Here is a 17,933-nt window from a genome sequence, read left to right as displayed (position 1 = left end):
AACAAACAAACCAACCAACCAACCAACCGACAGAAACAGGTGATTACATAACCTCCTTGGCAGAGGTAACAACTACACCTTGATTGGTTGTTGTGAAACCCTTTATTAATGGCTTACAACATTCATAATAACAAATGACTTACTAAATTTAGTAAGTCCGTAATGAGAGACTCGTGACCCTTTGTTAATGACTTCCTATATTTATAATTGTGAACTCAATGTTTATTAGAAATGATCTTCTATCAGTGACCTGACTGTTTGGACTGGTCAGCAGAGAGATTTTTCACAACCTCATAACCAAAAGTTCTTACTAATAGATTTTAACTGATTCATAAATCATTAGTGAAATATGTATAACATTAATAAAGGATTAGTAACAACTTAATGAACTTTTAAAAAGGGTGCCTTACTAAAAAGTAGAATAACTTAAATTTGAACACATTCCTAATGTCTGATGAGAATCTATTATTTTAGCTTTCACAGTAAATGTATTTTCCAAAGATGCATTGACACTGCCAGCTTCTTTAGTAGTTTCTGGAGCTGTCTGGTGGTTTGATTACGGAGCAAGTAAATCAATAAAGTCCTCTTAATCCACCCGGGCTCAGTGACACGCAACAAAAGCCCAAGTGACCGGCACTCGTTCATTTGAAGTGAGCTTTTGGAAACAAAAGAGCGACACAGAGCGAAGCAACGACACATCTTAGATCTCAAAAAGAGACTTTATACAAATGAGCAGCAGAGAAATGTAGCAACAGTTCCTGTGAGGCTTCATTTGACTTTAGTTCACTTTCTTCCTCTCAAAACCAAAACATGAAAAAAGCTTCTCTGGAGTTGCTTTTAGATGTTCCAGGACTTTCTGGTTTCATTCCTCATAATAAATCTATTGTGAAAGAGGATGATCCATGATATCACTAATACAAAGTAAGTAAATTAATCTGCATCCATCAGCATTCTAACACTATTATTACCACTGCCTGTGGTTTGTGTATTTCCTCCAAAGCTCCACAGTGTGAACAGCGGGGGCCACAAGAGAGAAGAGGGGCCACACATGAAAATAAGTCAGTTATTCTCTGTTTCATTAAGAAAAGACAGAAAGTCCCAGTGACTGTGTCTGTGTCTGTGCAGTGGTTCGTCTCCAGTGCACTTAAAGCTCTGACAGAGTCTCCACTGCTGTGTCATTCAAAGCTGCGGAGGTGATAAAGTGTGTTTGCTCAGACGTGCTTCACTGAGCGCTGTGCTGTACGGACACTAATCAGGGTAAAGGTGACATTCAGAGTTGATGATGATGACGATGATGACACGTGTGCTGCAGAAACCCTGCCCTCTCCTCTCTATCCCTCAGGCATCCATCATATTAATCTTAGTTTGAGTGCATTTACAGTATATTGATGCACTGGAGAATGACCAAGGACCAATGGAATCAAATTTAATCTAAATCCGGTTACAACATTGTTTCCAAACCAGTGATGTAATCCCTACTGGTAAATACAAAAGTAGCTAAACTATGACTTCCAATTTACCAATGTTTGTTTGTCTTAAACCAATGAACATGTCCTTAGTTTGTTAGTGTTGAAGATTAAATGAGAGTCTCTGCACCAGTGTACTAACTCCATCACATGTTCTGTCTCTGTATCAGTTAAAAGTAAAACTGTGTTATCAGCATTGTTTATCAGAAATCTACCTGGATGCTGAAAGATGCAGCTGTTGGTTCATAAAGTGAATGAAAGAGGAGACAGACAGCCCCTCACCTATTCTCACTTGTCGTGTTCTGATCGTTAGAAAATCCAGAATCCAGGATATAAGGTGAGCACTAAGATGGAAATGATGGCTAAGCCTTTCTGTTCAAGTAAATATATCAATCATATTTAAAGTACATGAAAAATCAATAAATAATAATCTCACTTGGCACCTGGATGAATCCAGATGTTTGTAAAGCAAATTCAACAAGGTTAGAATCACTTCCTCGACTCCCCTGAGAGTCTAAAAAGTGTTGTACTTCAGATTATGTGGCTCTTCGTCAGTTTTTTAAAACCAATTCATGATAAAAAAAAAAAGTCAGAACAAACTGGCTGCTCATCATTTAGACCAGAGAGGAAGATGGATTCCCAACTGTAGGCACGGGCATGATCCGGCAAAGGGAAAAGTCAGGGGACAACTCATCTGAAGGGGGACATGAATGTCTGAGATATTTCACTGGTAAAGTGAAAAGTTACAAACTTAAGTTTTGGAGAAATTTGAAAATTTGACCTGCTGTTGGCTTTAGATGACAAGTCGGAGATCATGAAAGTATTGAGGATTTATCCTCAGAGTACCGTGGACATCTGTACCAAATTTCATGGCTATCCATCCAATAGCTGTTAGAATAAAAGCCAAAAATATAAACCTCATGTTGGCACTAGAGGAAAAGTCAGGAGATCATTGAAGTCATTAGACTCAATCCTGGTGAAGCCTCCACCAAAACTACTACACCAAACTGCAAAATGAATAAAATATCATCCAGATCATCGAGCAGCAAATGCAGAAATACTGAGAAAACAGGAGGTTCTGTATAAATCTGTCTGTATACACGGCTATATGTTTAAGTGTGTGTGTGTCTGTGTAGTGTTGACAACAGAAGCTCAGATATTTATCATTCACCTCAGGCACAAGGTCAAATACGTGTGTGTGTGTGTGTGTGTGTGTGTGTGTGAGTGTGTGAGTGTGTGTGTGTGTGTGTGAGTGTGTGTGTGTGTGTGTGTGTGTGTGTGTGTGTGTGTTGTGTGTGTGTGTGTGTGTGTGTGTGTGTGTGTGTGTGTGTGTGTTGTGGAGACAAGCTGATTGTGTGGCCTTGATGTACTCGCATGGACGCAGACGAGAACTTGGACTGACCTGATCACACAGCAGCCTTATTTACCAGCGGCCCCTCCCTCGTGAAGTCGACTCGAGGCTGTTTCTATTCTCACAATATGTGAAAACTTCACTTCAGTGCTTTGTGTTTCATTTGAATTTATTTGACTGCATACAAATATAATTTGGGGTATTTTAAAATTCACTGCTTGGACTGTTTGCTGCTCCTGGTTAATATTACCTTGGGATTACAACTACTACCACACACACACAAACCCTCACGCACACACACACACGCGCACACACACACATCAAATCAAAAGCTGACCTTTGTCCAACAAGCTGCGACATGAAGGAGGCCATTCTGCCGGGCTTAGCGCCACGGCTGGAGGAAATCGGCTCTGTTCGGGCTGCAGAGGCTGATTAGTTTGATCTCAGACCCTGAATGCGCCGCAGACACTGAGTTAACATGAAGTGTTTGAGCCCGACCAGCACAGCAGCCAAGAAATCACTCAAGCTGTAAATATGATTGTGTCTGCAGGCGTCCGGAGCTAATGCCGGACCAAAAATATCTCTCTGATACCAGCACAGAAGAGTTTTCAAAGCTGCTTTAATATCTATTTTTACTGTCAGTGGATGGTGGATTGATTGTCAACTCATTACACAAGTGACTGTGTGTGTGTGTGTGTGTGTGTGTGTGTGTGTGTGTGTGTGTGTGTGTGTGCGCGCATGTACCTACGTGTTAAACTGCTCAGCAAAGATGAGGTTGGTCGACGTGCCGGTGATGGTGATGAGTCCTCCGATGGTCGCAGCGTAGGTGATGCTGAGCGACAGGCATTTACAGATCATGTGATCCCTCTTGGTGGGATACTGCGAGTCCCTCCTGGCCCTGACCCGCTTCACGTTTGGGATTTCGATTGCAACCTAAGGAGAGAGTGAGAAGAATGATGTGAATGAACGGAGAGTGTACCTGACGTTAATTGATCGTAAGTGGGAAGAGAAGGGGGGGGGGTTTGTTTTCGCTTCTCTTTCCGGCCTCATTAGCCTCCAATAATATGCTCCTAACCTGCGGCAGGTGTCCATTGGTGTGCCTGATGAAGCCGTGGTTTGAGACTGGCCTCAGACCCAAACCATTTACCTCCGCAGTCTGTACCTGAGGACGAGAGAAAGAGACTTCACTTACAGCTCATGGATTCCTCTGCTCTGCTGCTCAGTATCTGACCAGTGTCAAACCCTCACCTCGCTTAGCGTGGAGAGCTCCTGTTTAGTGCAGTCACTGATGGAGAGAGACGGAAAAACAATGGTAATGAGAATTAACAAAAGCTGTCAGGACAGGCAAACCAGGCATATGTTTGGGACCCCTGAGGCCCTTGATGGCCCCTCCTATTGGCACGTTTTGCAATGAGAACTATAAACCCCTTAAACCTCACGTAAAGACACAATACAGAGCACTGCTGTTGCCCCAAAACCCCCTGTAAGTGGGTCCCCTGATGATGCGTGCTGTAGCTAGCATCTATTGATAATCTGCATACGAGGCGTTTAGGGGAAATCTGTAAATTTAAGTGTCTGCAAGTGAGGCGTTTAGGGGACATCAGTAAATTTAAAAGTGTACTGATAGTCAGCACGTGAACGAGTGGCGTCTGCATATGAGGTGTTTATGGGACATCTGGGGGCATCCCACAGAGTCTAGGTTTGCCACTGAATATGTTAACACAAAAACACACAACACACACACATGTACCTGTCGTTGCGGTACAGCAGCTCTAACTGGTTCTTGTTCAAGGTCTCTTCTTTGTCTGAAACAGCTGTAGACAACAATATTCATTATCACAGCGAATCCACAATCTGCTTCTCTAGCACTTTACTTCACCCCACCACGTCTTTTACCCCCCTGGAGCCAGACGTACCGCTGTCGTCCTCGGGGGCCTCGACGGTTTCAGAGTCGTCATGGCTGTCGGCCAGACCGGTGCAGATGAGCTGCTGCAGGACGGCCTCAGCTATGGGCATCACCATGGCTGTGGTGGACGTGTTGCTGAGCCACATGGACAGAAACACTGTGCAGCACATGAAGCCCAGCACCAACCTGGGTGAGAGAGAAAGGGGGACGTTGACCCATGTGTGTGTGTCTGTCTTTAGACCTGTGTAGTGAGGACATATTGATCAGTCTTTACCTCCTCAACTCCAGTTTTGCAACAGGATTAATTGTGTATATTTGTGCGTGTGTGTATGTGTGTGTGTGTGTGTGTGTGTGTGTGTGTGTGTGTGCGTGTGTGTGTGTGTGTGTGTGTGTGTGTGTGTGTGTGTGTGTGAATACAGCCAACTCAATGCATGAACGTGTGTGTGTTGCTCACATGCCAGGCTTGGCCCCTGCGATCATCACCATGCGCAGAGCGATGCGTTTGTGCAGGTTCCACTTCTCTATGGAGGCTGCCAGGCAGATGACTCCCATCAACAGCAGAGTGGTGTCTTTACAGTACTCAGCTGCCACCTGAACACACACACACACACACACACACACACACACACATAAATGAAGCAGATCCAAGGAGACAGGAAGGAGTCACGGGGCCTTTTGCTTTTCCCTCCTTCACCCACTTCCCTACTTCACCCTCCTCGGTTTGGATCAACACTTACAGTTTGCCAATTGTTCTTTTTAATCTGCTCTACTTCCCACCTGCAGGGTTCACGGCCTCACAACATTGTATAAGCCTGTGTCTGCTCACCTCTCACCTAGAACCTGCTGCACTTCCTCCTCCTTCAAACACAACTTCATTACCCCGTATTTGTCATTTCCATGGTGGATGAACACTCAAAAAAAGAAAAAAATAGAAAAAATAGCAGTTCCTCAACCACTTGTGCTTCACCAAATAGCTAGTTCAGCCTTTAAAATTCCCTTAAAATCAGATATTTGGAAAGTGATTTTATTGATATTTCTACAGTTGCAAATAACAATATTCTCTTGATTAATAGGTTAGTCTATAAAATTGTGAAATCACAATTTCACTATCCAAACAGATGCCGCCCAAAGGTAATCAATTTATGATCAAATAAGACAAATGAGGGCAGGAAATCCTTACATGTGCAAAGTTGTAAACAGTGGATAATCATTGCTTTGCAATGACAATATGAGCTGTTATCCCACTAGACAGGAGGATTAGACAAGAGTAAATAATAAAACAGTTTACTGCTCACTCACTGCTGACTAATGAAGGCTTTAGAGAGCTGAGACATGAGCTCCAGGTTTGAAAAACCAGAGGACATATGCACCATACATGCTCTTAAGACTGGTCATCTGCTTCCTGTCGCCTGTAGTTTCTCAGTTCATCAGTCAGTTCAATCTTCAGTCTTTGGTTTGAGGAGAAACTTAAGAGACTTAATATTTAATAAAATGAGCTCCGTTCTGAATTATCAGCATTCAGCAGCCAACAGAAACAAGCTTTAATGATTCAATTAGTCGTGGATCTTTAAGTGGATCTGGCAGTGACTCATGTGGGAAACTGGGGGTATGAGGGGGAGACTGGGAGAACCATAATAGACTGGAAATGTTGCATAAAGCTCTGCGCTGGCATATTTACAGAACAGCATCACAAGAGGCTTACAGCAGCTTTGTCACTGTTTGTCAATGCGATTTGGTCACATGAGGTGTACAACTCACTTTTTATGTAATGCTGATAAGAGAGGTGAAGAAGAGAGGGTTTAATGGAGGGGAAAGTAAGACTGTATTACTAGTATAAAACCAATCATATCTTTACCAGGGCGGAGAATCAGACGGAGCCTGACAATGCTTGGTGAAGTGTGTGAGCGGCCGGGTGGAGGCACATGTGAGCGCACGCACTCAGATATGAGAAAACGCTGAGGAACATCGGCAGGATAATGATGATGAGTGCGAGGTTAATGGGTTTTTTTTCTATACGCTCCATAGAGTCATGGCTGATAAAACCTTTACAGCCGCGCGACGACGCCTCCGTTCACACTGACACGTAACACGACAAGTAACAGAGCGCTGCAAAAGCCCTTGCAACGTACTCAGTGCAGTTCACAGCACAGAAAGCCCTTTCACCCATTTTCTCTCTGATCTGGAATTACTGTACATCCACATATACAGCAATCTGATCAGCTGACTCTCACTACCAGCACAGTAACACGAAGTAACACCCTGATATCCCAGCATTCCAGTTCAGTCCAACACCGTTCACCGCCTGCCCTAAATAACACAAGCGCACTGTAAGCGTTACACACTGGAGCATTTACAGTCAGAGCCACTGTACTCTTCATACGTTTATCCTTCCCAAACCCAAAAGTTACAGACAAAGTGACGTCTTGTAACGGACAGTAGATGGGGAATGGGGATCCTCAGTCAACATTTCAGCATAGGTTTATTCATATTAAGGCCAACAGAGTTCATTATTGGAACCTGAACGACCATACAGGTCGTTGTTTTTTTAACCTCTGATACGACCCATAGGAGTGTCTCCTGAAATAACGCCCCTACCGCGACAGTCGTACCAGACCTTGGTTGTTATGGTTACAATAATACATATGTGGACCATACTGACAGCGATGTGCCTACCTTCATCGCCATGGTTACTATAATAGCGACCATTACTTGGTTAGATTTAGGCACAAAAACTACTTGGTTAGGTTTAGTTAAAGATTGATGATTTAGGGTAAAATAAGTAGACATGATCTTTGTTGTCGTGGTTACAATATAAGCTGCTGGTTTCACAACATGTGGAGGAGTCCAATTCGATTTTTATTTGCTTTTGATTGATAGAAGAGGATGTTGTCTGGCAGTGATGAACCCACAGAAAATTATCACCCAGCTTTTCAGCCTTATTTAGATTCTTATCTTTTCTAGCTCACTGTTTCCAGCAGCAACAGGCGGCCATTTTTGTTTAGCAAATGAGATGTGATATGCTAAGTGATAAGCTAACTGTGCTGCTAATGAATTTGAAACAGAAATATCAACATTGTTTTTGGGATAAAAACTAGAAAAAGTTTAGGCTACGTGACAATCTGCAGTCTACAGACAGGAGAGACTCACCTCGCTGGACTTCAGTACCCCGAAGAGCGGGTAGAGGAAGGCTGGGACAAGAGCAGCAGCACCCAAGGGAACAGCCTCTGACACCCAGTAGACTGCCGTCACCATCAGCACGTACGCGCAGCATGCCTCCTGGAAGAAGCATAGTGAACATTGAATGCCTCATCACCTGCTTCATATCAGAAGAGACACAGGTTTGTACTTCTTTTTTCAGGCACAACCAAAAGCAGACATATTTAGACACATATGGCAGCTATGAGAAACAAGCTAGGTTAGCTGTGTTAGCTAGGTAGCTTTATGCTGTGCTATCAATGTTCTCATGTAATTCTCTGTGAATTTCCAAGAACATTGAACTATTCCTTTTAATTGTGACAGAAAGTCATAAGGTTCAGAATGACACACACACACACACACACACACACACACATATCCATGAGCGTGCACACAAACATAGACATGCACTTTTAGGCTCAGTAAAATATTACAAATATTCGTGCATGCTTTGTGAACTGAAGTGTTGTCAAGATAGTGTTTACGTGTGTAAACAACACAAACAACACAAACACACACACTGATGTTGCATTAATCTGTTTGTGGTTATATAATATCGACATACCAGTCCCTCATGCCGCTCTGTCGCAATCCCATTGGGCTTAGTGACAGGCTTCAAAACTAAAGAGGAATCTCGTGACATTTGTTAAGACCTTATGAAAATGAACCTTATAAATCACTTAAACCCCAAATTCAAGCTTCTTCCAGAGATTCAGCTGCACTTTAAATTTAAATTCTGGCATATTTAACACAATATATTGAGGATAAAGAATGAACGTCCTTCCTGTTCATGTTTTTCACCCTGGTTTTCAATATTATATCCGGATAGTGTTTTATTTGTTTCGTCTCACCCACCCACATTAGCCTGAAACATAAGCGGTTCCCGCCACTGACACATGCTGTGTGAGCTTGTAGTACTTTTACGTAAGCAGAACATTGAGTATAACATCTTGCAGTAACAGGTCAGTTAATCTCAAATTAATAAACCCAGAGGGGGGAGAATTAGCTGCAGGGCTCCAGCATGAGGCGAGTCCAGACCTGTTCAGACCTCACAGCCACTTGAACCATGGACTTCTCAGAAATACTGTTAATATGATAAATCACCTGCTCAGTTTATTACTAACTGCGACTTTACTGACTACTGATTAAATTGCGTAACAAGTTTCATGCACCTTTTTTTTTTCCACTAATATAAATATAATATTTTTTTTCCTGCAGTGGGAGACATACACAAGCAGAAACAGCTGGATCCAAACAGTATGTTAACTACAGCTAAACCAATACATCAACCAGGTCAACACGTTGGCCAATATCAGCTTATAGCAGATCAATATCAGTATCAGTGTGTATGTCGGGCGACAAGCAACAGGAAATTGCAGGAAATTTAGAAACAGTGTCATTATTACACTGTTTGTCCACAACAAAGCACTGATGAGTTGATTTTTACACTGTACACAACTCGTCCACACAATTTAAAAAAAAAAAAGCTGTAACTGTGAGTTCTGTCTGTGAAAGGACTCAACACCCCGTTAACTTCTTCTGTCGTTTGTTACATGGAGGAAACGTGAAACTTCAAGCCCCAATTGCTTCCTGTCGTAGAAACTTGCTAAATAAATCCACACATTTAAACCTGACTCAAAACAATAAAACTCACAATAGAACAAAACGATCTGGTGTTAAAGAGTCAATGTACTGTATGCCTGAAACATTCAAGACTTTGCAGCATTTATTTTCACTCAAGAAATACCACAAGCAGGTCACAGTCTCATCCTAAAAAGGCATCTAAGTCAGATTTTACAACATATATATCTGTTACACAGCCTCACGGAGCCTGTAGTTGCTGCTTGTGTCAAAAAAGTAAAAAAAAAAAAGAAACAAAGAAAATCTTAAATATCAAGAAATCCTGTGAAGTGACACTGAACTGCGCAGCACCTGCAGAGCCTGCGATGCCGAGATCGAAGATGGAAGCTAAATTTAATTTGTCTCTTTGAGCAGAGAACGTGTGAGTTACAGTTAGAAGTGATGATTCAATAAAGATATAGAGGTTAATATAACAAAGTCTGCAAATAAAAACATAGGCTAAATAAAACAATTTTAGAGGTTGACACATGATTCTACACCTGATTGCAAGATTGTTTTTATTCCTTGTTGCTTGGCCTCTGATCGCTCTGAGGCTACGTCCACACTGATGTGTTTAACGCCGTTTTAAGACAAAAACGAACTCAGTCCAGACGAGTGTTTTACCTCCGTATCAGAAATAATCTCCATCCATACTATCACACCTGAAAACACATATCACATGACCATTCACATACACTGGACATGAGCATGCTGGTGTAAACAGGAAACAGATTGTTTACTCTGCAGCTGAGGTTTTGTTTTTTTTTTTTCCAACAGCACACTGAGTGAGAGACAGGAAAGTCAGGGAGAGAGAGAGAGATGAGATCCAATCAGGGAGTGACTGTGGTTGTCTACGTCATTATTTCCAAAAAGTCTACGTTTCTGCCCATTCAGACTAAAACGCCACCCGGCAGTTTTCAAACTAAAACGGATCCAGCAGAAAACCCTGCAAACTGGAGTAGTGCGGACGCCAAGTGTAACCGTAGCAAAAGAGATGCGCTTTAAAACTAAAACGTGTTAGTGTGGACGTAGCCTAAAGCCACAACCTGTGCCCCTTTGTGGACGCTTTACTGTGGATTTACAAGGAACTTGGCAAGAGGAAAGAGGCGTTTCCAGGCATTAGGCACAGCCGCTGGATTAGGCTGAGAACAGAACGAGGTGTTTGGGTTCATAATCAAAGAGCCTCCACAAAGAAAATATTACAGCAGTTTCAACCCCCTCAGAACAAATACCAATGTCATAAAGACAGAACATATGATTAAAAAAATAATAATGTCCTCCTGCATGTTCTTCCACTCTCAAACACATTCAGGAAACATGAGGTGACTGAGGAGGCTGATAACAGGATTAAAGCACAGCAGAGACTGACCTGTTGATCTGAATGGGAAGAGGGAAAGAGAGGTGGCATGAGGGAAGAGAGGACAAATAGATAAACAGAGACAAACAGGGATGAATAAATAAACACACAGGGACAGAGATGGTCTGATTCAGCAGTCACTGATCATGGATTATCTGTTTATCAGGGGACTGTGGCCACATAAAGAAGGCGGCTTCAATCAGATCCTTAAACATTCATCTGAGCTTCTGTTTTTCTTCGTTCTGTTTGGCAAGTTGAAGCTAAAGTGCTGGGTAAGCAGAGAGGCAGGCGATGTGACCTCTGTGATAACCAGACTTTATACTGAGACGTGTCAGCGAGCAGGAGTCAATACACGCTGGTGCTGTGATGGAAGAGAGCCTGTGTTTGCTTTAAAGTCAAACCTGCCTTAGAAGTGAAGTGATCATTCTTAAAAATCAAGTTTGTATCTTTTTAAGAGAAACAAAAGGAGTGACTGGAATATGAAAGAGCCTCATTTATTTACCTGCAGGTTATGTTTGCAGTAACTGACATTTTTTTTTAGGTAAATAGTGGACGCCAGAGAAGCAACTGCTGCTGGGACAAGCATGAAAATTTAAAAACTGGGCGAAAGTTCACTTGATTTTCTGAGGCGACAGAAGAATGTGATGCTGGAGACAGTGTGTGTGTGTGTGTGTGTGTGTGTGTCAGCAGGTTGCACTAGGAGGTTTGAGCCATAATGAAGTTTCTGGAACAATCACGTTTCCTGTAACTCCTGTAACCAAACATTAAGGCCTGTATCTGTACTAAAATCATTATTATTGTTGTTATTATTATTATTATTGTTATCATCATCAATATTATTTATATAATTTGTAGCTTTAAAGAAGACAAACAAAATGCTGCAGACTGAAAACAGCAGTCCTGGCCATATGGTTGCAAACTGTGATTTTAATAACCATTGTGCCAAACATCAGACATTATAAATCTCTATCCAACTTGATATATATATATATCTTATGTTATGTTACACCATGACCACAGAGGATCCTGGTTGGTCAGAGGGTGTGCACTACTATTACATTTTTCAAATTTTAATTGTTAATATTTTAATTGAAGAAAAAGTGATTATATTAAAGCCACCTGACTTGCAGTACTTAGTAATTAATCTTCTTTTTTCTCATTACTGTTATGCACCAGAACAAATTCCTCATATGTGAAAACCTGCTTGGCGATAAACCTGATTCTGATTCATTAGCAACATTAACAACATTAGCATTCTACATTAATTAGCTAAAGGCTACGTTTTTTCTGCTAGTACACTCGTTTTGTTGGCTACTAGCACAGAATTACAATTAAAAGAGGAAGTTGCACCAAATCATGGATGCACTCTACTGTCCATAGTATGAGGAAGATTGTCCCTGCGGACCTGTGCAGTTATGAAAAGCAACTCTCTCCTGCCCCCTGCACTTCCCCTTTGGAGCTACTAGCTTCCCCATCGTGTGCTGCATTTGCAATAATACATAATGCAACAAAGGGCTGAGGCTGGGACTGAACCAGAGACAATGCAGCTTTATGATGTAATTCAACCACAAGTGAATACCATTCAAATAAATTTGTAACGATGAATTTGATTCCTTATTGACTTTATCTTTATGCACTGTACAAAACAAGCTTTTCTCGTCTATACCAAAACTCTGCTGAAGTCTGTGGAGCAGAAGAAGAAATGCTAAAGTGCTAAAATGCTATAGCATTCAGGAAAAATGGTGTGATACATAAAATACTTATTGTTTATATGAGCTGCAAACATGAATTCGTTATGAATCAGCCAGTACAAGACCATTTTTTTCCATGGCCATGATATGATTTTTAGGGATTGACCGATTATCGGCCTGGCCGATTATCGTGGTAATATTCGGCATTATCAGATTATCAGTATCGTTATTGTTTCAACCGATAACCGATAAAATAAAATATCGCTGAGTAAACGTGTTACTGTGTTACATTTTAAAAGGGGAGGGGTGAAACATCTTATTTGGTGATAATCTATGATAAACTATTAAATTAAAGAACATCTCTAGGCTGCCAGGTGTATCACTTCACAGGTGAGAACAGCACCAGAATCAACCAATTAATTCCAGTCAGGCACTTTGCAGCCTGTGCATACAACTGATAATTACTAATATACGCTCAGTTGTCAGTTTATTGGGAACATGTGGATAAAACTATGTAGTCTAATATAACAGTCATATAATGGCCCTGAAAAAACCATATCGATCGATGCCTAATTATTTTCATTAGTGAGCTTAACCATTTAGCTGAGTTAGTGCTAATTATAAAAATGTGTTAGCACAGTCACATTTGCATCAGTGTCTTTACACTGATAAATCTTTGACAGTATTAACTAACCAACACTGTGATGGAGCCTCATGTCAACACGAGGGTCTAGTATCTGCATGACTTGAAAGGTCCATTCAGCTGAGAGCGAAGATTTCCTCCAACCCTGAGTTGTTGTTTTTTTACAGCTGACAGGAGAGTTTCTGCCTCCATGTGTTAACAGTCCAGCCCATTGATTGTCTCATCAACTGCCTGTTATCTGTGCTCAGCTCGGGATATGGAGATGATTGGTATTTAGAAAAAAAACACACAGTGGCTTGAAGACTCCTGATAGACAGATTAGGTCACAGCTGCTCTGGAAGAAACTTCACTGAACCAATCAGCAGAGGACTCAACTGACAGATAACACACACACACACACACACACACACACACACACAATCTGTTTTGTACACACAATGCAGACAGATGTACACACTAAGCCAACTTTAGTTTAGTACTCGGGTACAAAGTAGAACCTTAGAATATTTCATGAATATTAAAAACAGCAGCATTCAGCAAAAGCAGTCTGCATTATTTTGTCTGTTTTTAAGATGATTTCCACAGATTTTCTATGTAAACTAGTGAAAGTATAATGTATTAGCACGTTATATTTTAAAAAGTTTCTGCTCTGCAAAATGTATTTTGTCTCACAGTAACTAATTTGCACCAAAGAAAAATCTCATAACACTGGCAGCCAATCTAAAGACGGAAAATGAAGCTAAAATACTTTCATTTCATGTTTCTCTTTTGTGCAGTGACAGTGTAGCTACATAAATATGAATGTGTCTCTGAGACAGGGCCTGACCCTCACCTGATTGGTTCACTGATATATCATAAAGAGGGAGAGGTAGTGAGGCAGAGAAGAAGGTGGAGAGAGGGGGCGAGGTCGCTTTAACAAAGTTAAATCTAAATATTACTATAGTTTTGAAAATGCTCCTCCAGGCTTAATGAACTTGTCTGATGATGAAAAACTTGTGCTGGTGGAGGACAGAAAAACCTATAACATAGCAAGTAACCTGTCAAATTAAAGGCACATCAGCACATATAATATGTGTCATGTATTAGTATAAGCAATTTACCTACAGAGTTTCTGATCAGACTAGATGTACATCTTATAATAATAACATATGAAGAGATATATGCTGTTTCCTTTAATTCATAATTCCTTTCTTACAACCAGTCTCTATAATAATCAGCAGTGTTTTATTTTATTTTGCCCTCTATTTTCTTTTATTCTTTGGTAACAAACGTCTTCACACGTGTTAATAAAACACAGTGAAAATTAAAATGTATATTTATCAGAATTTATTCTTTATCAGAAATCAGCCTCTGAGTAGGTAAACACTAAACACTAAGTAGAGCTGAGGCTGATGGGAATGTTGTTAGTCTTGCAGGTATTTTTTCATAAACCACAGTATTGGATACATAGAAATCTTGACCTTTTGTGGTAGATAAAAAGTTAAGTGAAGTTATTACTATTCATACTGAAGGGGACACAGATGTCTGCACAACATTTCATGACAATCCATCCAATAGTTGTGCAGCCACTTTATCCGAAAACTACAAATATCAACGTCCTGCTGAGGCTCGAGATAAGTCATCAGTAGGATTCATCCTCGGGGGAACATGGATGTAGAGAACTTATTGTCACTCCATCAAACAGATGTTGCGATAGTTCAGTGGAGGACTAAGACTGTCACTGCCAACCCCAGAGCCACGCTGCGAGCACAACTACATCCGTCTTCCTGGGGATGCAAAATGGCACAAGCGTGACTCTGCATGACATTATTGATATCTGCCAATTGGCTCTCTGTCTCTGTCCTGGCCTGACTGCATCCAGCAGATGTTCTGTCCCGTAGCAGCTGGACTCAGTACCACTCCAAACACACACACAGTGTCACCCTGTCACATTCCTCACACAGTCTGGGGTCCCTGGTGTGGTAAGCAAGCCATGTGGGGGCCAAAATCCAGCGTGGTGGTAGGTTGATTATATAACTTAATTGCTTGGATTGTTTCTTTCTTTTTCTTTGTAGTGAAGTTTTTGTTCTTTTGTTCTTTCTTGGCCTCATCCTGCGCCGCCTTGCTCCTGCCAAACACCCACCAGCCCTGACATAACAGCAGGGCTCCTGGGCGTCAGAGCTGACGGACAACGTGACAGCACATAACACTCGCTCTGAATATTAATCATGTTATAAGAAACAAACGCCTGTGACGCAGAGGAGCTCATATGCAACACATTAACACACACCTGTCACCACTAATACCATTACTACATGTTTAGCTGCTTCCTTATTTAGCACGTGTTGAAAAGCTACACGGCTAAGTGTTAATATTAACAGTGTGTTAATGAACATGTGACTGCTTTATTATTTATTAGAACATGAGCCAAAACAAACACACGTGTTAAATTCATTTATATAAGCTCAACTTAAATCATGTGAATCCTTTCAGCTGAGCCAGACGCTCATTTTGTAAAATTAATATTTATCTTATTTTGAAGGTGATGTACTGATGTTGATGATAACTGTGATATTGTGAAAAATGAAATACTGATAGGCGTGTTGGATGTTTGGGATTGTGGGTCTTTTGTTTATCAGTTCGTCTTATGGCCTTTTCACTTTCCATTAAGTGTAATTGTTGTGTTTGTTCACTTTTATACAGTTGTGATCACAGACTCTCTCTCTCTCTCTCTCTTTCTCTCTCCACCTCGCCACTCTGGTATTTGAGTCTAATTTATTTGCTAAGAAAGAAATAAAACACACAATAAACAAAGTTAAAGATGAATTTGACTGATAGTATCATTATTATTATTATTATTATTATTATTATTTTCAAATTTTCTATAGATATTGTGATAAAATAGTTGTGAATTCTTCTGGTCACTAATCGTGGTATGTCTTGAATTAAACCATAGAATAAAAGGGAGGAACATCAGTTTATACCAATATAACCGATAATATTCTTCTTTTTTTTTTTAAATCTTGGTGCACATTGCACAAACTGAGCTGTCATTTCCCTCCACCATCGTTTGTATAAGGAGAAGGAGTCAAGGGTTAAAAATTGTTGCTTTTTGGAGGACGATCTTTTCTTCCAGGTGGTTTACAGAGTCTGAGGATTCTGGGAACAGGAGTAATCACCTTCTGGGTTTGTCAAAGATGATGTTAATGTGATGGTAATCCATGGCAGGCACAAACTGGATCACTCGGATCATAAGCTATTGCTCCTCATCACCACGTTTGTCAGTGGTGCCAGAAACACCGGTCGAGCTTTTCTCAGGACACAATGAACACGGCACTCAGAGCTTTTTCACAGGATATAGTGGAATCTGGCACGAGAGCATGTTGACAAGTTTGTAAACCAGACAAATCACACAGGTCTGAGCGTCACCCAACATAATCCACAATCCTACAAACAATACAACTCCTAGATCTGAGAGTTTGACACAACAAAGAAACTCACGCCTCAAACTCTCCAAACTGCAACATCATAGTCTCTGTTAGTTTAGTGGAGTTTAGTTTGTCAGACACTCACAGTGTCACGCTGCTGCTAAACTTTACTCAACATTTACTCTCACAGACAGCAGCGTCTCTGAGTCTTGGCATCACACAGTGACAAACGTTTTTTAAAAAAGGTGACGCCTGCACAGATTGGATTTGTGCAGATTGAGATAATCCTATTGTTTCTTGTGCAGATTCATTCGTCTGAGGAAATTTTCCAAAAACAAACTTGAGCTGCAAAAAAAAAGGGAAACAATTCATGAGCCTAAATGAGAGTCAAGTTTTCTCTCTCTCTCTCTCTCTCTCTCTTCCTGATCTCCATCTCATCAACATGTCGCGACATCTCCTCTCCACACACACAGATCAGCTGATGATCGGGACAGCTCAGGACAAGCATTCATCAAAAACAGAAGACAGAGTGGCTTTTGACTGGTTCTCTCTCTTACACACATACACACGCACACACACGCACACACACGCACACACACACACACACACACACACACACACCAAAATCCCATCAGGACACTACAACCATTAGCAGCAGCCAGGAGGGACATCAACACATCAGCTGGAGGTTTTGTTTACTGCTGTTTTCTAGGTATTTATTAAACTTAAACTACGTTGTTTTCTCATATTTAATAATGACTCAATAACTCTTTTTTTTTTAAATGTTGAAATAAAAAGCATCATTATTATGTATATAGCATGTATGGTACTTTAATGTATGTTATAGTTGTTGCTATTGTTGTCTTGTGGTATCTCTGTCATACCACTACAGTAACTTACACTAACACACACTGGAACATTAAGCATGTATAATACTATTGTGTGACCTTTGTGTCTATCTATTGTTATGGTATGTATTGGTCTCCATATGGAAAGTTAACTGACTTATATGTTCTTGATTTCCAGTAGAACAGTCATATATTTCCATTTCAGTGACAACTAGTTAAACTTTTTTCTTAGTATTCTTCCCTTAACTCCCTGTTCTGTTACTGTGCTTATAATGATAATAAAATCCATCTGTTATTCGTGTCCTTTACTTACGCTGGTGGGGTGGATGAGCGGTAAGGGAAGCAGGGACAGCGGGATGAACACCACGACGATCAGCTTCCTCGCCTTCCACAGCTTCCTGAACAGATCCATCCTGGCTGCGGCCTCCAGCCTCATGGGTGACCCGGGG

General features: G+C 41.0%; 1 protein-coding gene across 1 annotated transcript in view; it reads right to left on the bottom strand.

Moving 5' to 3' along the window:
* Positions 1-17,933, bottom strand: part of slc13a4 (solute carrier family 13 member 4) — a 27,095-nt gene extending 9,162 nt beyond the window's left edge. Inside the window, exons 1-8 of the mRNA XM_056367475.1 lie at positions 17,798-17,933; positions 7,871-7,999; positions 5,178-5,314; positions 4,734-4,909; positions 4,568-4,631; positions 4,066-4,102; positions 3,893-3,979; positions 3,566-3,750 (exon numbers count right to left, since the gene is read on the bottom strand). Coding sequence (XP_056223450.1) covers positions 3,566-3,750; positions 3,893-3,979; positions 4,066-4,102; positions 4,568-4,631; positions 4,734-4,909; positions 5,178-5,314; positions 7,871-7,999; positions 17,798-17,920 — 938 coding nt within the window. The 5' untranslated portion in view covers positions 17,921-17,933. The remainder of the gene's footprint in view (positions 1-3,565; positions 3,751-3,892; positions 3,980-4,065; positions 4,103-4,567; positions 4,632-4,733; positions 4,910-5,177; positions 5,315-7,870; positions 8,000-17,797) is intronic.

This window comes from Seriola aureovittata, chromosome 22 (assembly GCF_021018895.1).
Source record: "Seriola aureovittata isolate HTS-2021-v1 ecotype China chromosome 22, ASM2101889v1, whole genome shotgun sequence".
NCBI classification, from domain to species: domain Eukaryota; kingdom Metazoa; phylum Chordata; class Actinopteri; order Carangiformes; family Carangidae; genus Seriola; species Seriola aureovittata.
This window is presented reverse-complemented; position numbering and strand designations above follow the sequence as displayed.